Source organism: Ranitomeya imitator, chromosome 2 (assembly GCF_032444005.1).
Source record: "Ranitomeya imitator isolate aRanImi1 chromosome 2, aRanImi1.pri, whole genome shotgun sequence".
Classification (NCBI taxonomy): domain Eukaryota; kingdom Metazoa; phylum Chordata; class Amphibia; order Anura; family Dendrobatidae; genus Ranitomeya; species Ranitomeya imitator.
The window spans coordinates 196,624,030-196,647,398 of record NC_091283.1 but is presented as its reverse complement, the minus strand read 5'-3'; the positions used below and the strand labels follow the sequence as shown (position 1 = coordinate 196,647,398).

At 44.5% G+C, this 23,369-nt stretch overlaps 1 protein-coding gene across 3 annotated transcripts in view; it reads left to right on the top strand.

Moving 5' to 3' along the window:
- DENND1A (DENN domain containing 1A) overlaps positions 1-23,369 on the top strand; it is a 1,020,433-nt gene that overhangs the window by 838,065 nt on the left and 158,999 nt on the right. For all 3 annotated transcript variants that reach the window (XM_069748456.1, XM_069748457.1, XM_069748455.1), the window contains exons 14-18: positions 7,226-7,327; positions 7,403-7,490; positions 9,401-9,441; positions 15,128-15,199; positions 17,306-17,362. In XM_069748456.1, the coding sequence (XP_069604557.1) occupies positions 7,226-7,327; positions 7,403-7,490; positions 9,401-9,441; positions 15,128-15,199; positions 17,306-17,362 (360 nt within the window). The remainder of the gene's footprint in view (positions 1-7,225; positions 7,328-7,402; positions 7,491-9,400; positions 9,442-15,127; positions 15,200-17,305; positions 17,363-23,369) is intronic.

The window sequence follows — 23,369 nt, the reverse complement described above, 5'->3', positions numbered from 1 at the left end:
CCTTTTAGGCCTTTATTTTCTCCAGACTGAGTGAACCCAAGTTTGATAACTTGTCTTGGTTACCAGAAAAAAAAAATATTTTGACCTCCTATACCTGCATTGACTTGTATAGAGGAAGACTCAAGTGGGGTCTGTCTCTTGTGGGAAAGAGTTCTTCATACCAGCCCTCGAGTGTTTGCAAGGTTGCCATGAGAGGTAGTGAGTTCTCCTTCAATGAAAGTCCTCAAACAGGCTGAACAGACATCTGTCTGGGATGATTTAGTGAATCCTGCATTGAGCAGGGGGTTGGACACGATGACCCCGGAGGTCCATAACAACTCTAACATTCTAGGATTCTGTCTATTAGAAGCGAGCCCCAGATATAACAAAAAAGTCCATGATTTTCTTCCTGTGTATGTATAGGGCACAACCGATGGTAAGGGCATTTATTTAGGCCATTTTCATAAATTCCAGTGTCCAGACTCCCTATGTCGTTATCATCCGCATCACTGGATGGATGATCTATGCTTCTTTATTAGGTGGTTTGATGATGAACCCAGCGTTGGTAACAGCAGAAGATAATGCCCAGCCCTTACTTGAGGCTTAGAGATTTAAGGACTCCGAATAGACGTACGTGGGCTCCTGGGTTTAAATGTATTAGCGTCACAATTCTTTTCCCATGTATCCATACACTGAGGTTTTTGGTTTGATCTTTCGTCAATCCAATGCCTCTGTCCTGCACGACTCCTTGTGTCATGGTAGGCTGGTTTCTAAACTAGGTTTAGTCTGAGCCCAGGAGAACCGGTGAAAGATCAGTCCTGTGTTAGTAAGCACATGCGAGTTTATTTTCTGTCTGCAACAGTCCGCATTTCGGTTGTGGTGGTGGCTGTCACCATACTTTCTGTGCAATAAGAGGTGCTTAAAGTCTATCCTACGGCTGCGGTGTTATAAGTATAACTCATCCAACAGTTCACTATTGGTGTTGGGGTACAACAGGGGAGTCGGTCACTCTGTTTTCTGCTGTATATTCTGTCTACCACATTTATGCTGAATACTGGCATTATTGATGTATATCAGGCACTCATTACATGGTGATTAATCTTCGCAGATATCGAAAATTGTCTATATTTTCTTATGATCTTCTGATCTTATAGATCAGTTACTTTTTCTAGCCTAGTTCTTGCCTGTGGTCCTGAGAGCTTCTGTACCCACCCTTGTGCTATTTATCTGGCACTACTACTGTGTGCTGTCTGGAGGGACATATGGGGGAAAAAGGGAATTAGACCTACTGCTAATTCGATATACAGGTCCCTCAGGACAGCACCCTTATTTCTCCTTCCTTGACTTGCAAAAAAACGATCTTCCTACAGATCATCCATCAAGTCGCCATGGCTCGAGATTGAGCTGAAGGCCGTTAATAAAGGGTTCATCTTGCATATGAGGTTTAGTGGCTCGTATAGACCATTTGCATCCATCCATCGGTAGTAATTTTGAAAAACATCGGCGGGTGGAGGTGAGATTGTCCTTTTATCCTCTCTCTGATCCTGTCTTGTCATAGGTCAAGGAAGGACTACCTCCTGAGGGACTACCTGGAAATGGAATTATCGGTACCCCTAATTTCCTTTTTTCGTCCCTTTGTTTCCGTTCACGTCAGTGGCTCCAACACCTGAATACAATGTAAACATTCCATTTTAATTTACAAAATGTATAAACAAATGTTAGTTTTACATATTGTGTTCCCACCTCGCTTTTATTTTACCCGATAGACATGGGCGTACATGGGGTCTTCAGTGAGCCATTATTGGGCTTTGAGAATGTATACCATGCAGATCGTCGTTTCTAATACTTTGTAGCACTGACAATTCCAGGTCTAATGCAGGTGTCTATTTAATACACACATTACTTGTGAAGCGATCAGATGCGTTCTCAGAAGCGAGGCAACGCTGTTCAGCAGGTAAAGAATATCCGTGGCCTTTTTTCTATGTACCCCCCACCGGATGAATAACTAAACTAGTAAATTATTATAATGCATGCAGACATTTTCACATCAGATTTGTCAATAGCGATGTCTCACCAGTATAAAGCGTATCACAGAATGAGAAGAAATAGCATTCATAAAACATTTATAAGTGTAGCACAAGTAGGGCTGAATGTTGGCAGTTTGTTTTGCGAAAAAATAAATTAGCATACAAAAAACCTAAAAGACCTTGGAGTAATATTAGTGATATGACTGTTGTGCTGAAATCTGACATCTATCCTTATGTGAGCGATCTTGTGAAATAATTATGAAAACTTCGTGGGTAAATCTGAAAGGAGAAATATGTTGGGAAAGAAGGATGTGGATCAGAATATAATCAGTAGAGAAGAGTAGAACCTCGGCTGCAGACTGGCTCATCTCCATTTTTCACCCAATTTTATGTTTTTATTTCAATGGACAATGATTTGCGTTGTTAAAAAGTAAATTTAGCATGAATGTGTACGTAGCTATCATTCATATCGTACTTATGTGACTTTTATTGTGATGTACGCAGAGATGGGGCCCCATAGCAATACATAAAATGGGTTCACTATTATGGTTCAGAATTTTGTCACCAACGATAGATGACCCCAAAGGTTGGGGCTACACTGCGACTTTGGCTACGACACTACATTATAACGAGTGTGGCCACATTATGACTCAGAGGGTACTACGACCACGACAAGCAAGTCTCAAAAAGTTTGATTCGACTTGCTTGTCGTGGTCGCACTTGTATTGCTCTGCAATGTAGCAGCGACACCTAGCGAACTTTGGCTGCTCGACAGGTGTCATTGTCAAAGTCGCCGTATAATCCCAGCCTTATGTTTGTTTCTTGCTCCACTGGTTTCCACCTCCTTGCTTGCATTACCCCTTAATTACCGGGCTGTTTTTCCATTTTTGGATTTTATTCCTTTTCTTCCAAGTGCTATATCTTTTTTTATTTTTCCATCTACATAGCAGTGTGAGGGGTTGTTTTTTTTCTGGGCAAGTCATATTTTTGAACGACACCATTCATTTTATCATTTAGTGCACTGGAAAGTGGAACAGAAATTCCAGTGCTGTTGAAATTGCAAAAAAAAGTACAATTCCACAATTTTTGTTTAGTTTTTTTTTATTCACCATGCTCACTATATAGTAAAACTTGACTTGGCAATTTGATTCTCCATGTCTGCACGATTATGCAGATGCCAAACTTTCTGTTGCAACAGCCAAAAAAAAAAACAAATATACACAGCACTGCTATGTATAGAGAAAATGACAATCTCCTGTGAATTCCAGCTAAATGCTGGAGAACGATAATTTGAGTATCTGGCCACGGACTAAAGACTTGTGGACCAGTGCACATAGAGTGGACTCCATGGCACTAAAGGATGTGGACTTTTCCAGCACGGAGCACCGGTTACGTTGATCTTATCGTTGTGTATTATTAGAGATTTGCTTGCTCGTCAGTTTAAGGTGCACAAATCTCTCCAGGAAAGTATACTGCCTCAGGAATCCATTTTTCTATTTCGTGACAGTAAGCAGAGGAAGACCTGTGGGCTTCATCTTATGTGTACATAAGGCCAGACAGGAGATTGGTAAAGGGCCTCAATTAAGCCATTGTTCTCACGGTCACTAATCCCATTGTGTGGATGGTGACAGTAGACCCAGTAGAGCTGTCACCATAGGCGATCTTGCATGCAGTCTCAGGTCATGTGGCTCGGCCTCAGCAAAATACCTCCACCAATGCACAGTTAGCTCTGGGGGGGTTGTTTCCTGAGGGATTGGCTCATTTCCAGAGGGCAGCTTGGGGTATTGAGGACACTGACGCGGAAATGGAGGGGTTGTTGCTGACTGGAGCTGGATACCTGTGCTACGGTCATGGTATCTGTCTTCTGGAGGAGCATGGACTGTGACTACAGATTATACTGGCAAGCTAAGCTGTGGGCCAACCAAAAGTTTGGAGACACAGTGGGTATCGTCTGGCATGGGGGCAGTGGAACTATCAGCCTCAGGTTGGGATCTTGTGGACTGGGTGCATTGTATTTTGGCAATCTACCCAGAGTTGCTGTAAAGGTACCATCACACTCAGCAATTTTGCAAAGAGAACGACAACAATCCGTGACGTTGCAGCATCCTGGATAGCGATCTCGTTGTGTTTGACACACAGCAGCGATCTGGATCCCGCTGTGCCATCGCTGGTCGGAGCTAGAAGTCCAGAACTTTAAGGTACCGTCACACTCAGCAACGCTGCAGCGATATAGACAATGAGCCGACCTAAACTAGATCGCTGGAGCGTCGCTGTTTAGGTCGCTGTAGAGACGTCAAACACAGCAACTCCAGAACGATGCAGGAGCGATCCAGTGACGTAACGGCGACTCACTTTTCGTTCTCGCTGGTTGTTAGCTCCATGTCAAACAGCCGGAGTGTACTGATCCGACACACATCTAGGGGCCCTATGCTCGTTGCTGGCGTCGTTGCTTTTGATGTCAAACATGACGATACACGCCAACCTGGTGACGAAATAAAGTTCTGGACTTCTAACTCCGACCAGCGATGGCACAGCGGGATCCAGATCGCTGCTGCGTGTCAAACACAACGAGATCGCTATCCAGGACGCTGCAACGTCACGGATTGTTGTCGTTCTCTTTGCAAAGTTGCTGAGTGTGACGGTACCTTAATTTAGTCGCCAAGTCGGCGTGTATCGTCATGTTTTACATCAAAAGCAACGACGCCAGCAACGAGCATAGAGCCCCTAGATGTGTGTCGGATCGGTACACTCCGGCTGTTTGACATGGAGCTAACGACCAGCAAGAACGAGAAGTGAGTCGCCGTTACGTCACTGGATCGCTCCTGCATCGTTCCGGAGTTGCTGTGTTTGACATCTCTACAGCGACCTAAACAGCGACGCTCCAGCGATCTAGTTTAGGTCGGCTCGTTGTCTATATCGCTGCAGCGTCGCTGAGTGTGATGGTACCTTAAGACCATGGACGTAAGGAATAAAAAAAATAATTGCATCGTTAACCTGCCTAGCTGATTATTACAACCCACAACCTTCATAGTAATGACGATCACGGAGGTCTTTAGCAGACCCCTGGCTGTCATGGCAATGCATCGGCGCTGCACGATCACGTATGGTAGTCACAGGATCAAGTGGGTGGTCATCGGATTCTTTGGTGTCGTATGTTCGGGCTCTTCTGCACAATTATCTTGTATGTTCCTCCTGGTTGTAAAGAACCAAAAAAATAGCACTAAATTGGAAAAAAATCCATATCTCTAGAACAGTATGGTGGTGGCGGATTAAAAAAAATGGAATACTTAGAGTAGAGGGACACAGTGACAGTTCCTCTACAAAGTATGTGCAAATAAAGTTTTTTTTTATGCAAAAAAAAAAAATCCATTGTGGTTTTCAAGAGGAATCCAACTTGGTTTTTTTTAACACCTTTTTTTTACTTTATTTCTTCACGCCTTTTTTTGCAGTCTTTAGACTTGACAATATCATGCTTCTAACAGATTCCAAGAGGAATTGTCAATATAAAATTGACGCATCTCTTCTAGGGTTTTTTTGAGTCCTTGACCAGGTTTTCGAAAACTTGTTGGAAAAAAAAATCACAAAAACTTGTTGTATGAACAACAATGTAGATTTCCTATTGAAATTAATAGGAAGAGAATTCAAAGAGTATTTGACGTGGGTTTTTAGATGGATTTTTGGAACAAATCTGCTTCGAATTCCACTTACAAAAACCCCCCACATCTCTGCTCTGTGGTTTAACCAGGGATGCGTTCTCTCTACAAGGGTTGCAACGCCACAATCTGCCTCCATATAAGCGCTAAAATATTTGCATAGTTGGGTTACCAAGCTGTTAAAGGGGTTCTCTTTTAAGTTCCTAATCTGCCACTTCAAATTTAAAAGGAACATGGTACTGAAGACTTGACATGTGTCCTGATGACCCTTTAAATACTCAGCCAAAAAACACTTTCTCTAAACCCTCCATACTCCTAAAGGTACCGTCACATTTAGCGACGCTGCAGCGATATAGACAACGATGCCGATCGCTGCAGCATCGCTGTTTAGGTCGTTGTGTGGTCGCTGGAGAGCTGTCACACAGACAGCTCTCCAGCGACCAACGATGCCGAAGTCCCCGGGTAACCAGGGTAAACATCGGGTTACTAACCGCAGGGCCGCGCTTAGTAACCCGATGTTTACCCTGGTTACCATTGTAAAAGTTAACAAAAACAAACCGTACATACTCACATTCCGGTGTCTGTCCCCCGGCGTCAGCTTCCCTACACTGTGTCAGCGCCGGCCGGCCGTAAAGCAGAGCACAGTGGTGATGTCACCGCTATGCTCTGCTTTACGGCCGGCCGGCGCTGACACAGTCAGTGCGGGCAGCTGACGCCGGGGGACAGACACCGGAATGTGAGTATGTACGGTTTGTTTTTTTCAACTTTTACAATGGTAACCAGGGTAAACATCGGGTTACTAAGCGCAGGGCCGCGCTTAGTAACCCGATATTTACCCTGGTTACCAGTGAACACATCGCTGGATCGGCGTCACACACACACTGATCCAGCGATGACAGCGGGTGATCAGCGACCAAAAAAAAGGTCCTGATCATTCCCAGCGACCAACGATCTCCCAGCAGGGGCCTGATCGTTGGTCGCTGTCACGCATAACGATTTAGTTAACGATATCGTTGCTATGTCACAAAAAGCAACGATATCGTTAACGAAATCGTTATGTGTGAAGGTACCTGTAGACAGATGTCCGACAAACAATGGTTTGGGCAATAGCTCTCTCTCGCGACCTCCCATGCACAGGATCCCATTTCCACATCACTGGTAATAAAATAGTGACCGCTGCAGCCAATTGTCTATTGCCATCTACCTTGACATCACTGATCGGCTGCAGCGGTGTGTTGTGGATAGGACGTCACCGCTACAGCCCTTGCCCAAAGTTATACTGCAACAGTTGTGGTTACTGAATTGCTGGAGGTGGGTTGTTAACCGAGGGATCCAGTCTGACGGCCATATTTACTGGGAAGGGAAATCTATCCTCTTATCCATATTGCACAAGAATAAGTAGAAATTATCTTTTACCTTCCTGTGTTACTGAGCAAGAGTTACACCAAGAAATCTCATTTCGTGTAGAAGGAATTAAAGGTGAAATTTACCCTGGTTCTGAATTCTGCAGACAACCCATTGACCCATTTTGCCCCCTTTAAATTTTTGTCTGTCTGCCCCCGACAGGAGGAGCCAATTACCTTTTGTGAAGAAACATTTGTGTCCCATCGTTCCAGCGGGATGAGACCGTTCCTTCAGAATGCAATTCAGCTTCAGCTATTTAAACAGGTACGAGATTGGAGAAAACCTCTCCGAATGGCTCTGCGACTTATAATAGCCGCGTTTAATCCCTTTCTCCTCTAGTTCATAGATGGGCGTCTTGACCTGCTGAACACTGGAAATGGATTCAGTGATGTCTTTGAAGAAGAGATTAATATGGGCGAATATGCAGGTAAAGAATATCTGTGCCTATTAGATGTAGCCCCCTTACTTCTGTTATTCTACCCGCCATTGTGTGGATGGCATCCTCAAATTGAAGTATATCTAGTCCAGTTGGAAACCGCACAGAAATCTTTTATTTAACCCACTAGATGGTGGCCCGATTCTAACGCATCGGGTATTCTAGAATATGCATGTCCACGTAGTATATTGCAGAGCCCATGTAGTATGTTGCCCAGCCACGTAGTATATTGCCCAACCACGTAGTATATTGCCCAGCCACGCAGTATATTGCCCAACCACGTAGTATATTGCCCAGCCACATAGTATATTGCCCAGCCACGTAGTATATTGCCCAGCCACGTAGTATATTGCCCAGCCACGTAGTATATTGCCCAGCCACGTAGTATATTGCCCAGCCACGTAGTATATTGCCCAGCCACGTAGTATATTGCTCAGCCACATAGTATATTGCCCAGCGACATAGTATATTGCCCAGCCACGTAGTATATTGCCCAGCCACTTAGTATATTGCCCAGTCACGTAGTATACAGCACAGAGCCACGTAGTATACTGCCCAGTCACGTAGTATACTGCCCAGTCACGTGGTATACTGCCCAGTCACGTAGTATATTGGCCAGTCACGTAGTATATTGCCCAGCCATGTAGTATATTGCACAGCCCGCGTAGTATATTGCACAGCCCGCGCAGTACCACACACGCAGTATATAACACAGGCCACATAGTGTATAACACAGGCCACGTAGTGTATAGCACAGCCCACGCAGTATATTGCACAGCCCACGTAGTATATTGCACAGTCACGTAGTATATTGCACAGCCCGCGTAGTATATTGCACAGCCCGCGTAGTATATTGCACAGCCCGCGTAGTACATTGCACAGCCCGCGTAGTACATTGCACAGCCCGCCTACTATATTGCACAGCCCGCGCAGTACATTGCACAGCCCGCGCAGTACATTGCACAGCCCGCGCAGTACATTGCACAGCTCGCGCAGTACATTGCACAGCCCCCGTAGTATATAGCACAGCCCACGCAGTACAGTGCACAGCGTATATTGCAGAGCCCACACAGTATATTGCACAGCCACGTAGTATATTGCCCAGCCCACATAATATATTGCACAGCCCACACAGTATATAGCAATGTGGGCACCATATCCCTGTTAAAAAAAAAAAAAAAAAAAGAATTAAAATAAAAAATAGTTACATACTCACCCTCCGTTGGCCCCCGGATCGAAGCGGTGACCGATGCTCCTCGCGCGCTCCGGTCTGAAGAGTGCATTGCGGTCTCGCGAGATGATGACGTAGCGGTCTCGCGAGACCGCAATGCATGGAGCGGTCACCAGAGCGTCGCAAGGAGCGTGGGTAACCGCTTCGATCTGGGGTCCAACGGAGGGTGAGTATGTCATCATTTTTTATTTTTTTTATTATTTTTAACATTAGATCTTTTTACTATTCATGCTGCATAGGCAGCATGAATAGTAAAAAGTTGGTCACACAGGGTTAATAGCAGCGTTAACCGAGTGCGTTACACCACGGTCAACGCTGCCATTAACCCTGTGTGAGTGCTGACTGAATGGGAGTATGGAGCGGGCACTGACTGCGGGGAGGAAGGAGCGGCCATTTTTCTGCCACACTGTGCCCGTTGCTGATTGGTCGTGGCTGTTTTGCCACGACCAATCAGCGACTTGGATTTCCATGACAAATAGAGGCCACGACCAATGAATATCCGTGACAGACAGACAGATAGACAGACGGAAGTGACACTTAGACAATTATATAGTAGATTTCCAGCTTCTATTTCACTGATTTTTAGCTCATCTTGATTATTTAATTTCATCTTTTGCTACTTACTTTGGGTTTATAGCCATTTAACCTTTTTTTACCCTCATACTTGCAGGTAGTGATAAGCTGTACCATCAATGGCTGTCGACGGTAAAAGTAAGTATGCAGTGCCCTGACTTTGTGGTCTAATATATTGTGTAACATACACTACATGTAAGTTTTTATTTCTTTAATGTTAAAAATCACTTTTTTTAAGGAAATTTCTGAAGAAAATGACCACAATGAAAAAAGACTTTAGCTCTGACTGCTGCACATGGAGCATTTTGGATATTTCGGGAGCCCCTGTGCTATCCAGTGCTAGTGGAACATATGAGCACATAGCAGCACTGTGACCTGGCCCCAGGGCTCGCTGTCCAATATGCAGATGACACATCTTAGGTGGTCTACAATCTCTGCAATAGTCCAAGATTCGAGGCTGGGAGGGCATCAATCCACTGGGTGCTTGTGCAACTACTGCGACTTCTACAGGTACCTGTAGGTTTGTGCCTGGCGATCTGAGATACTGCAGTAGTTCCACAGTGCCTGTTATTTCTCCCACTATCTCAGATCGGCCTCTGTGTGCAGCTAGAAGGAGATCGGCTTCTGTGTGCACCTAGAAGGAGATCGGCTTCTGTGTGCACCTAGAAGGAGATCGGCTTCTGTGTGCACCTAGAAGGAGATCGGCTTCTGTGTGCACCTAGAAGGAGATCGGCTTCTGTGTGCACCTAGAAGGAGATCGGCTTCTGTATGCACCTAGAAGGAGATCGGCTTCTGTGTGCACCTAGAAGGAGATCGGCTTCTGTGTGCACCTAGAAGGAGATCGGCTTCTGTGTGCACCTAGAAGGAGATTGGCTTCTGTGTGCACCTAGAAGGAGATCAGCTTCTGTGTGCACCTAGTAGGAGATCGGCTTCTGTGTGCACCTAGAAGGAGATCGGCTTCTGTGTGCACCTAGAAGGAGATCGGCTACTGTGTGCACCTAGAAGGAGATCGGCTACTGTGTGCACCTAGAAGGAGATCGGCTTCTGTGTGCACCTAGAAGGAGATCGGCTTCTGATGGGAACCTAGAAGGAGATCGGCTTCTGTGTGCACCTAGAAGGAGATCGGCTTCTGTGTGCACCTAGAAGGAGATCGGCTTCTGTGTGCACCTAGAAGGAGATCGGCTTCTGTGTGCACCTAGAAGGAGATCGGCTTCTGTGTGCACCTAGAAGGAGATCGGCTTCTGTGTGCACCTAGAAGGAGATCGGCTTCTGTGTGCACCAATAAGGAGATCAGCTTCTGTGTGCACCTAGAAGGAGATCGGCTTCTGTGTGCACCTAGAAGGAGATCGGCTTCTGTGTGCACCTAGAAGGAGATCGGCTTCTGTGTGCACCTAGAAGGAGATCGGCTACTGTGTGCACCTAGAAGGAGATCGGCTTCTGTGTGCACCTAGAAGGAGATCGGCTTCTGTGTGCACCTAGAAGGAGATCGGCTTCTGTGTGCACCAATAAGGAGATCGGCTTCTGTGTGCACCTAGAAGGAGATCGGCTTCTGTGTGCACCTAGAAGGAGATCGGCTTCTGTGTGCACCTAGAAGGAGATCGGCTACTTTGTGCACCTAGAAGGAGATCGGCTACTGTGTGCACCGAGAAGGAGATCGGCTTCTGTGTGCACCTAGAAGGAGATCGGCTTCTGTGTGCACCTAGAAGGAGATCGGCTTCTGTGTGCACCTGGAAGGAGATCGGCTTCTGTGTGCACCTAGAAGGAGATCGGCTTCTGTGTGCACCTAGAAGGAGATCGGCTTCTGTGTGCACCTAGAAGGAGATCGGCTTCTGTGTGCACCTAGAAGGAGATCGGCTTCTGTGTGCACCTAGAAGGAGATCGGCTTCTGTGTGCACCTAGAAGGAGATCGGCTTCTGTGTGCACCTAGAAGGAGATCGGCTTCTGTGTGCACCTAGAAGGAGATCGGCTTCTGTGTGCACCTAGAAGGAGATCGGCTTCTGTGTGCACCTAGAAGGAGATCGGCTTCTGTGTGCACCTAGAAGGAGATCGGCTTCTGTGTGCACCTAGAAGGAGATCGGCTTTTGTGTGCACCTAGAAGGAGATCGGCTACTGTGTGCACCTAGAAGGAGATCGGCTACTGTGTGCACCTAGAAGGAGATCGGCTTCTGTGTGCACCTAGAAGGAGATCGGCTTCTGTGTGCACCTAGAAGGAGATCGGCTACTGTGTGCACCTAGAAGGAGATCGGCTACTGTGTGCACCTAGAAGGAGATCGGCTTCTGTGTGCACCTAGAAGGAGATCGGCTACTGTGTGCACCTAGAAGGAGATCGGCTACTGTGTGCACCTAGAAGGAGATCGGCTTCTGTGTGCACCTAGAAGGAGATCGGCTTCTGATGGGAACCTAGAAGGAGATCGGCTTCTGTGTGCACCTAGAAGGAGATCGGCTTCTGTGTGCACCTAGAAGGAGATCGGCTTCTGTGTGCACCTAGAAGGAGATCGGCTTCTGTGTGCACCTAGAAGGAGATCGGCTACTGTGTGCACCTAGAAGGAGATCGGCTACTGTGTGCACCTAGAAGGAGATCGGCTTCTGTGTGCACCTAGAAGGAGATCGGCTTCTGATGGGAACCTAGAAGGAGATCGGCTTCTGTGTGCACCTAGAAGGAGATCGGCTTCTGTGTGCACCTAGAAGGAGATCGGCTTCTGTGTGCACCTAGAAGGAGATCGGCTTCTGTGTGCACCTAGAAGGAGATCGGCTTCTGTGTGCACCTAGAAGGAGATCGGCTTCTGTGTGCACCTAGAAGGAGATCGGCTTCTGTGTGCACCTAGAAGGAGATCGGCTTCTGTGTGCACCTAGAAGGAGATCGGCTTCTGTGTGCACCTAGAAGGAGATCGGCTTCTGTGTGCACCTAGAAGGAGATCGGCTTCTGTGTGCACCTAGAAGGAGATCGGCTACTGTGTGCACCTAGAAGGAGATCGGCTACTGTGTGCACCTAGAAGGAGATCGGCTTCTGTGTGCACCTAGAAGGAGATCGGCTACTGTGTGCACCTAGAAGGAGATCGGCTACTGTGTGCACCTAGAAGGAGATCGGCTTCTGTGTGCACCTAGAAGGAGATCGGCTTCTGATGGGAACCTAGAAGGAGATCGGCTTCTGTGTGCACCTAGAAGGAGATCGGCTTCTGTGTGCACCTAGAAGGAGATCGGCTTCTGTGTGCACCTAGAAGGAGATCGGCTTCTGTGTGCACCAAGAAGGAGATCGGCTTCTGTGTGCACCAATAAGGAGATCGGCTTCTGTGTGCACCAAGAAGGAGATCGGCTTCTGTGTGCACCTAGAAGGAGATCGGCTTCTCAATGATGTAGCTCGTTGCTGCCCCTTTTCACCCATTGCCCTGGGCGCTGCAGCGGAGACCGAGTGCTGCCTGATCTGCTGTTTCTGGATGAATAAGAGAGATGCACCCAATAATCACAAAATAACCCAAAAAGAAAAATGTTTCTACAAAATATCTCACAAATAAATCAACTTTATCAAATATAAAATATCATAAAAAACAGCATAACTTAATGGAGGGCTGACAACTAACCTCCCAAAGCTATAAACAGTATATAGTTAGTATAACCCATATATCTTTTCCTTATTGATTAACATATACCGTATCGAAAGGGAATTATGTCGACTTAACTATTGTATTTACAGGTACTGTAAGGATCATGTTAAATTAGGGGTTTACATTCATAGAGACAAAAGCTACAGCTAAGGAAGGAAAATACATTTGTTAAAAAAACAGAGACTCTGAGGTTAAATGATCGCAATGATTTAAGCCCTTTTTTTTATATTACGCTCAAACTAGTGTCTTACATAGTAATAAAACCGGAGCCAGAGGAAGCGTGTACTTAGGCGAAACAGCTGGCTCGTTTACTTTGTGTGTCTCTGTTCCCCGATGGATCGAATTGAACTTCTTTCTGATTGAATTGCCAATGGACAATGCCACTTTCTGCATTTTCTTACTCTACTCTGCTTTTTAAGTTTCAAGTTGGATCTTTTTTTAAGCTGAGCACCCCAGGATCTGAGCATGCACTCCGAATATTTTGATTTCCTGGATTTTTTTTTAATTGAGTGTTTTTGTTTTTGGTTTGTTTTTACTATGTTTCCCTATAGGAACTGTGAGACCAACCCTTAATTATCCTACACTGAGATCATTCCTATATACTCTTACCCTGCACCTACAGCCTGGGTGCTGTCATTGGAAATCAAAGCCCCTGCTCCCTTTTTTAAGAAAGATTCTTTTTTTTCTGTTGTAAAAGCTCCACAATGTGTATAATCGGAAAACACACTATTGTTGAGGTTACAGTCATGTCACATTGACTCGGGAAACTTTTGCTATTGGAAAGATGGAACAGATGGTGCTTTGACTCAGAGGTGCAGAATTCAGAAGTAAAATGGTACATAAGTTTAAGATACATTATTACTAATAAGTCTATATTTAATGAGTAAAGTAATTATTATCAATGATAATTATTATAATTACATGTAATTGAGCTGCACAATTAATTCATTACTATAAATATCTCTATAGAACAGTTCAACAGTGGTGTGAATAAAAGGCACAGCCCAGGCGGAATCCTGTAACAAAACGCTATTAGGTTTTCAGACTCTTTTGCCTTAAAAAGCAAAATTATAGCAGCAGCTTTTTAGCATCTGATTCTGGCATGTAAATTACATATATTTGTGACCGTCTGCTAAATCAGAACATCTTATATTACATTTATTTATATATTTCCCATTCTGTAATTATTATTGTATATATTATTTTTACGGCATTTTTATATTTCTCCTTGTCCTCCTCCTGCTCTTCCTCCTTTTTCTTTTTCCTTTTTCTCTCTCTCTTCCCCATCCTCCTCCTCCTCTACCACCTCATTTTCCCCTTCCTCCTCCTCCACCACTTCCAAATCCTCCACCTCCTCATTTTCTTCCTCCTCCCTCTTCTCCTCCTCCTTCTCTTCATCTTCTTCCACCTTCTCTTCATCCTCTCCCTCCGTCTTCTATTCCTGCACCTTATCTCCATCCTCCTATTTTTCCTTCTATTACTATTCCTCCTTTTTTTCTTTCCCCTCCTTCTTTCTCACTCTCCTCCTCCTTCCACTCATTTTCCTTCTACTCATTTTAAAACTCATCCTCACATTCCTCCTTCTCCTCTTCCTTCTCCTCCCTCCTTCTACCCCACCCACTTTTTCTGCTCCTCCTCCTTCTCTTCCCCTCCTCCTTTTACTCCTCCTCACCCTTGCTTCCTCCTCCTACTCTTCTGCCTCCTCTACCACCTTCACTTCCTCCTTCTTCTCTTTCCCCTTTTAATTCTGCTCCTCCTCCTTCTCTTCCTTCTACTCATCCTCTCCTCCATTTACTCCTCTTCACCCTTGTTTGCTCCTTCTTCTCTTCTACCTCCTCCTCTTACTCCTCCTTCCCCTTTTAATTCTGCTCCTACCCTTCTACTCATCCCCTCATCCATTTACTCCTCTTTACCCTTGCTTCCTCCTTCTTCCCTTCAACCTCCTCCATCTCCTTCTCTTCCTCCTCCTTCTTTTTCCTCTTTTAATTCTGCTCCTCCTCCTTCTCCTTTTACTTCTTGTTCTCTTCCCACTCCTTCTACTAATCATCCTTCTCTTTCCCCTCCTTCTGTTCTTCCACTTTCTTCTCCTTCTCGTCCTGCTCATCCTATAGATCATCTTCATTATCATCATACTCCAATAACTTTTTTTCTTGTGTTATTATTTCTACTTTCATATTTTTTCTTTCTTATTGTTTTCCTTTTGTATTCTTTTTTTCTTACAGAAAGGAAGTGGGGCCTTTCTTAACACCATGAAGACCAGAGCTAATCCAGCCATGAAGACTGTCTACAAGTTTGTAAGTACCAGACTAAGGACAAGAGCCATGCCAGGGACGCTCTACCACTCCGCTGTCATGACTTTCGTAGGGGGCACCCTGTTGTTTCCATTGACCACTGATATATTTATCAGACGCAGAGGTCTCTGCCCTGTAACCTTACATTATTTATATGTTAAGGCTGCAGACAGAGCTATGTATTGCTCATTGATTATGCATTAGCAGGATAATAGAATTTTCCTTATTATTGGATTATTTCTGCTTGTGAACACGAGGAATATTTTAGGCAGTTGGGTTTATGGATTATCCTACACTTTCCCATACAATTCTCTGCCTTAATGCTATGAATTAATAATGTTACATCGGACACCCCAGTTCTTCAGTTTGTGTAGATTGTGGTGTATGCAGTCTCTGTTATCAGCCACTTTATTAGCATTGGTTATAGCATACAGTCTCCTTATGCTTACACACCACTTACGGATCTGTGGGATGTCCTGGACTAAACATTGATAGTCCTTAAGATGTGCGATCACTGTTATATGTGGGGGTCTGACCCTTGCTGATCGTCAGACTGTTCATTACCGACCCCCATTGCTAGCGGATGGTTCCAAGGTTCTGACTTCTCACTATCATACATCATTGTCCTACTTTTAAGGAAATCTGTCACAAGGTTTTTGCTATTTTATCTGACATAGGGGCAGAGACCTCAATTCCAGTGATGTGTCACTTTCTGGGCTGCTTTTAGTATCTTTGATAAAATCCCTGTTTTTTTCTGCTGTAGATCCAGCAGTTCTCTGTATGCTGAGCTCTGTATAACCCCAGCCACACCACTGATTGGCAGCTTTCTGCCTATGCATAGTGTACACAGAAACTTGTCAGTCAGTTATCGGGGACGGGGTTTTGTAGAGCAGGAGGACTGCATGTCACAAGACAACTTGTCCTCTACTGATAATCTTCTGCTGATGAAACACTGATTTTATTGAAACGACAACAATCAGGTTCTCTGCAGCAATGTGCCATCATGTTGCTCTCAGATGTAGTCTTGTCTTCTACTTTGATGTGAGCCTCGACGCTGAGCCTACAGCTTTCCCCCACACATGAAAGCAGATTTAATAAGCTGTCACAGATCCCACCCATCAGCACCGCTGTCCCGTTATTGGGGGCGCCAATGGGTTGTCTTGACAGCCGAGGGTCTGTAGAAAACTCCCATTCCTGTCATTACGATACTCGTGTGAACACCGGCTTGTGGCCAGCATTCATAAGAGATCGTGATTTCTGGTATACACAGCAGTGCCGATGCCCTACTATGTGTAGCACAGGCGATCAGACAATCACAGCTTCACGTCTGCTAAAGAGGCTATTAAATGGTAAAAAGTGGTAAAAATAAGTTTTTAAAAATATGAAGTTTTTAAAAATACGTTCAAATCACTCCCCTTTTAACCCATTGAAAATAAAAGAATAAAAACACATATTTACTATTATTACTATGTTCGGAAATGTCCGATTTATCAAAATATAAAAATAATTAATCCGACCGGTCAACAATGTAACAAGTAAAAGGATCGTAACGCCAGAATTATTATTTTTTTTTACTTCTGCAATATTGCAATAAATTGCAATAAGAGGCAATCACATTTTTCATGCAAATTTTGAAATTGTTTTTCACCACGTAAATAAAAAATATTCTACGGTATACCTGTTTGGCATCTGTGTACTAGTAGTGACCTCGGGAATCACATTGCCCAGTCAGTTTTATCATATAATAAACATTGTAAATAAAAAAAATAAATAAAAATAATTGTGGGATTGCAGTTCTTTTGCTATTTCACAGCACTTGGAATTTTTTCCTGTTTTTGCAGTACACGATAAGGTAAAATCAATGGTGTCTTTCAGAAGTACAACTCGTCCCGCAAAAAATAATTCCTCACATGGCCATATTGACCAAAAAATAAAGAAGTTATGGCTCTAGGAAGAAGGGGAAGAAAAAACAGAAAATTGCCATGGCGTGAAGGGGTTAAGAATAGGTCATCGGGGTACAGGACCAGACAGCTTTTTCAAGACTAAAGTTTGTAAAATATTACAATATTCTATAATAGCTTAAAGTCTAATCACATTTGTCTCCCTTAGGCTAAAGACCACGCTAAAATGGGAATTAAAGAAGTGAAAAACCGCCTGAAACAGAAGGTACTGGGTCTTTCTTTTCCATAATTATTTGTAGCTACATGCAGGTTGACGTTTTGTTTGAAGAGAACACAATCTTTTCTTGATTTTTGCCAATAGATGTTGTGTGCTGCCAGATCTGGTCTGAGCTTTAGATTAACCCCTTTCTGACATCGGACGTACTATCCCATCGAGGTGGGGTGGGCCCCTATGACCACCGACGGGATAGTATGTCCAGCGCGATCGGCGGCGCTCACGGGGGGAGCGCGGCCGATCGCGGCCGGGTGTCAGCTGCCTATCGCAGCTGACTCCCGGCACTATGTGCCAGGAGCGGTCACGGACCGCCCCGGCACATTAACCCCCGGCACACCGCGATCAAACATGATCGCGATGTGCCGTCAGAGCAGGGAAGCATCGCGCAGGGAGGGGGCTCCCTGCGGGCTTCCCTGAGCCCCCTGCAGCAAAGCGATGTGATCGCGTTGCTGCAAGGGTCTGTGTACCTCCCTCCCTGCTCTGGGCCCGGATCCAAGATGGCCGCGGCATCCGGGTCCTGCAGGGAGGGAGGTGGCTTCACAGAGCCTGCTCAGAGCAGGCACTGTGAAGCCTGCAGTGCTGTGCAAACTGTCAGATCACCGATCTGTGATGTCCCCACCTGGGACAAAGTAAAAAAGTAAAAAAAAAAATTTCCAAACGTGTAAAAAAAAAATAAAAAAAATATTCCTAAATAATGAAAAAAAAAAAAATATTATTCCCATAAATACATTTCTTTATCTAAATAAAAAAAAAAAACAATAAAAGTACACATATTTAGTATCGCCGCGTCCGTAACGGCCCGACCTATAAAACTGGCCCACTAGTTAACCCCTTCAGTAAACACCGTAAGAAAAAAAAAAAACTAGGCAAAAAACAACGCTTTATCATACCGCCGAACAAAAAGTGGACGAAAGGTACCTTCACACTCAGCGACGCTGCAGCGATACCGACAACGATGCCGATCGCTGCAGCGTTGCTGTTTGGTCGCTGGAGACCTGTCAAACAGCTCTCCAGCGACCAACGATCCCGAGGTCCCCGGGTAATCAGGGTAAACATCGGGTTACTAAGCGCAGGGCCGCGCTTAGTAACCCGATGTTTACCCTGGTTACCAGCGTAAAAGTAAAAAAACAAACACTACATACTTACCTACCGCTGTCTGTCCCCGGCGCTCTGCTTCTCTGCACTCCTCCTGCACTGACTGTGAGCACAGCGGCCGGAAAGCAGAGCGGTGACGTCACCGCTCTGCTTTCCGGCTGACCGACGCTCACAGCCAGTGCAGGAGGAGTGCAGAGAAGCAGAGCGCGGGGGGGACAGACAGCGGTAGGTAAGTATGTACTGTTTGTTTTTTTTACTTTTACGCTGGTAACCAGGGTAAACATCGGGTTACTAAGCGCAGCCCTGCGCTTAGTAACCCGATGTTTACCCTGGTTACCAGTGAAGACATCGCTGGATCGGTGTCACACACGCCGATCCAGCGATGTCTGTAGGGAGTCCAGCGACGAAATAAAGTTCTGGACTTTCCTCAGCGACCAACGATCTCCCAGCAGGGGCCTGATCGTTGGTCGCTGTCACACAGAATGATTTCCTTAACGATATCGTTGCTACGTCACAAAAAGCAACGATATCATTAACGATATCGTTATGTGTGAAGGTACCTTTACACGCGATCAAAAAGACAGATATAAATAACCATGGTACCGCTGAAAACGTCATCTTGTCCCGCAAAAAACGAGCCGCCATACAGCATCATCAGCAAAAAAATAAAAAAGTTATAGTCCTCAGAATAAAACGATACCAAAATAATTATTTTTTCTATAAAATAGTTTTTATCATATAAAAGCGCCAAAACATAAAAAAATGATATAAATGAGGTGTCGCTGTAATCGTACTGACCCGAAGGATAAAACTGCTTTATCAATTTTACCAAACGCGGAACGGTATAAACGCCTCCTCCAAAAGAAATTCATGAATAGCTGGTTTTTGGTCATTCTGCCTCACAAAAATCGGAATAAAAAGCGATCAAAAAATGTTACGTGCCCGAAAATGTTACCAATAAAACCGTCAACTCGCCCCGCAAAAAACAAGACCTCACATGACTCTGTGGACCAAAATATGGAAAAATTATAGCTCTCAAAATGTGGTAACGCAAAAAAATATTTTTTGCAATAAAAAGCGTCTTTCAGTGTGTGACGGCTGCCAATCATAAAAATCCGCTAAAAAAAAACGCTATAAAAGTAAATCAAACCCCCCTTCATAACCCCCTTAGTTAGGGAAAAATTAAAAAAATGTATTTCCATTTTCCCATTAGGGCTAGAGTTAGGGCTAGGGTTAGGGTTAGGGCTACAGTTTGGGTTGGGGCTAAAGTTAGGGTTAGGTTTGGGGCTAAAGTTACAGTTAGGGTTTAGATTACATTTACAGTTGGGAATAGGGTTGGGATTAGGGTTAGGGGTGTGTCAGGGTTAGAGGTGTGGTTAGGGTTACTGTTGGGATTAGGGTTAGGGGTGTGTTTGGATTAGGGTTTCAGTTATAATTGGGGGGTTTCCACTGTTTAGGCACATCAGGGGCTCTCCAAACGCGACATGGCGTCCGATCTCAATTCCAGCCAATTCTGCGTTGAAAAAGTAAAACAGTGCTTCTTCCCTTCCGAGCTCTCCCGTGTGCCCAAACAGGGGTTTACCCCAACATATGGGGTATCAGCGTACTCAGGACAAATAGCACAACAACTTTCGGGGTCCAATTTCTCCTGTTACCCTTGGGAAAATACAAAACTGGGGGCTAAAAAATTATTTTTGTGGGGAAAAAAAAAGATTTTTTATTTTCATGGCTCTGCGTTATAAACTGTAGTGAAATACTTGGGGGTTCAAAGTTCTCACAACACATCTAGATAAGTTCCCTGGGTGGTCTAGTTTCCAATATGGGGTCACTTGTGGGGGGTTTCTACTGTTTAGGTACATTAGGGGTTCTGCAAACGCAATGTGACGCCTGCAGACCATTCCATCTAAGTCTGCATTCCAAATGGCATTCCTTCCCTTCCGAGCCCTCCCATGCGCCCAAACGGTGGTTCCCCCCAACATATGGGGTATCAGCGTACTCAGGACAAATTGGACAACAGCTTTTGGGGTCGAATTTCTCCTCTTACCCTCGGGAAAATACAAAACTGGGAGCTAAAAAATTATTTTGGGGGGAAAGTTTTTTTTTTAAATTTTCACGGCTCTGCGTTACAAACTGTAGTGAAACACTTGGGGGTTCAAAGCTCTCACAACAAATCTAGATGAGTTCCTTAGGGGGTCTAGTTTCCAAAAATGGTGTCACTTGTGGGGGTTTTCTACTGTTTAGGTACATTAGGGCAGAGGTCCCCAACTCCAGTCCTCAAGGCCCACCAACAGGTCATGTTTTCAGGATTTCCTTTGCATTGCACAGGTGATGCAATTATTACCTGGGCAAGACTAAGGAAATCCTGAAAACATGACCTGTTGGTGGGCCTTGAGGACTGGAGTTGGGGACCCCTGCATTAGGGGCTCTGCAAATGCAATGTGACACCTGCATACCATTCCATCTTAGTCTGCATTCCAAATGGAGCTCCTTCTCTTCCGAGCCCTACCATGCGCCCAAACAGTGGTTCCCCCCCACATATGGGGTATCAGCGCACTCAGGACAAATTGGACAACAAATTTCGGGGTCCAATTTCTCCCGTTACCCTCGGGAAAATACAAAACTGGGGGCTAAAAAATAATTTTTGTGGGAAAATTTTTGTTTTATTTTTACGGCTCTTCATTATAAACTTCTGTGAAGCCCTTGGTGGGTCAAAGCGCTCACCACACATCTAGATAAGTTCCTTAGGGGGTCTTCATATGCACTCCTTCCCTTCCGAGCCCTCCCATGCGCCCAAACAGTGGTTCCCCCCACATATGGTGTATCATCACACTCAGGACAAATTGGGCAACAAATTTTGGGGTCCAATTTCTCCTGTTACCCTCGGGAGAATACAAAACTGGGGGCTAAAAAAATAATTTTTGTGGGAAAAAAATTTTGTTTTATTTTTACGGCTCTGCATTATAAACTTCTGTGAAGCACTTGGTGGGTCAAAGTGCTCACCACACCTCTAGATAAGTTCCTTAGGGGGTCTACTTTCCAAAATGGTGTCATTTGTGGGGGGTTTCAATGTTTAGGCACATCAGTGGCTCTTCAAACGCAACATGGCGTTCTATCTCAATTCCTGTCAATTTTGCTTTGAAAAGTCAAACGGCGCTCCTTCCCTTCCGAGCTCTCCCATCCGCCCAAACAGTGGTTTACCCCCACATATGGGCTATCAGCGTACTCAGGACAAATTGTACAACAACTTTTGGGGTCCAATTTCTTCTCTTACCCTCGGGAAAATAAAAAATTGGGGGCGAAAAGATAATTTTTGTGAAAAAATATGATTTTTTATTTTTACGGTTCTACATTATAAACTTCTGTGAAGCACTTGGTGGGTCAAAGTGCTCACCACACCTCTAGATAAGTTCCTTAGGGGGTCTACTTTCCAAAATGGTGTCACTTGTGGGGGGTTTCAATGTTTAGGCACATCAGGGGCTCTCCAAACGAAACATGGCGTCCCATCTCAATTCCAGTCAATTTTGCATTGAAAAGTCAAATGGCGCTCCTTCGCTTCCGAGCTCTGCCATGCGCCCAAACAGTGGTTTACCCCCACATGTGGGGTATCGGCGTACTCAGGACAAATTGTACAACAATGTTTGGGGTCCATTTTCTCCTGTTACCCTTGGTAAAATAAAACAAATTGGAGCTGAATTAAATTTTTTGTGAAAAAAAGTTAAATGTTCATTTTTATTTAAACATTCAAAAAATTCCTGTGAAGCACCAGAAGGGTTAATAAACTTCTTGAATATGGTTTTGAGCACCTTGAGGGGTGTAGTTTTTAGAATGGTGTCACACTTGGGTATTTTCTATCATATAGACCCCTCAAAATGACTTCAAATGATGTGGTCCCTAAAAAAAATGGTGTTGTAGAAATGAGAAATTGCTGGTCAACTTTTAACCTTTATAACTCCCTAACAAAAAAAAATTTTGGTTCCAAAATTGTGCTGATGTAAAGTAGACATGTGGGAAATGTTACTTATTAAGTATTTTGTGTGACATTTCTCTGTGATTTAATTGCATAAAAATTCAAAGTTGGAAAATTGCGAATTTTTCACCATATTTCCATTTTTTTCACAAATAAACGCAGGTACTATCAAATAATTTTTACCATTGTCATGAAGTACAATATGTCACGAGAAAACAATGTCAGAATCACTGGGATCTGTTGAAGCGTTCCAGAGTTATAACCTCAGAAAGGGACAGTGGTCAGAATTGTAAAAATTGGCCCGGTCATTAACGTGCAAGCCACCCTTGGGGGTAAAGGGGTTAACATCTACATTAGGTATCGCATGATTACAGATATAGCGGAGGATTCATCAAAAGTAATGCAGAGCGGACGTGAGGGGGTAGCTGTCCAAAACAACCTACTAGATTTTTAGCAGAAATCAAAAGGGACAAGTGAAGGAGTAATTAACTTGCTTCTTGTGTGTAATCTGTATTAGTGAGTGAGTGAGCAACACCCATTTCCCTGGTGGTCTAGTGTGGTAAGAGGGTAATGCCCATTTTCCTGGTGGTCTAGTGTAGTGAGTGGGCAATGCCCATATCCCTGGTGGTCTAGTGTAATGAGTGGGCACTAGTGGTCTAATGTAGTGAGTGGGCACTGTCCATAACCCTAGTGGTCTGGTGTAGTGAGTGGGCAATGCCCATTTTCCTGGTGGTCAAATGTAGTGAGTGTGCAGTGCCAATTTCCCTCTTGGAAAACACCAGAGAAAAAACACGGAGTATAAGTCCCATTTAGAAAACATATAAACACATAGCTTTATTAATCAGAAACCGTTACATACAATATCATTTAAGACAATAGATCATTACAAATATAATGTACACAGAGAGGAATCGAAGGAAAACACTGAAAAAGTCT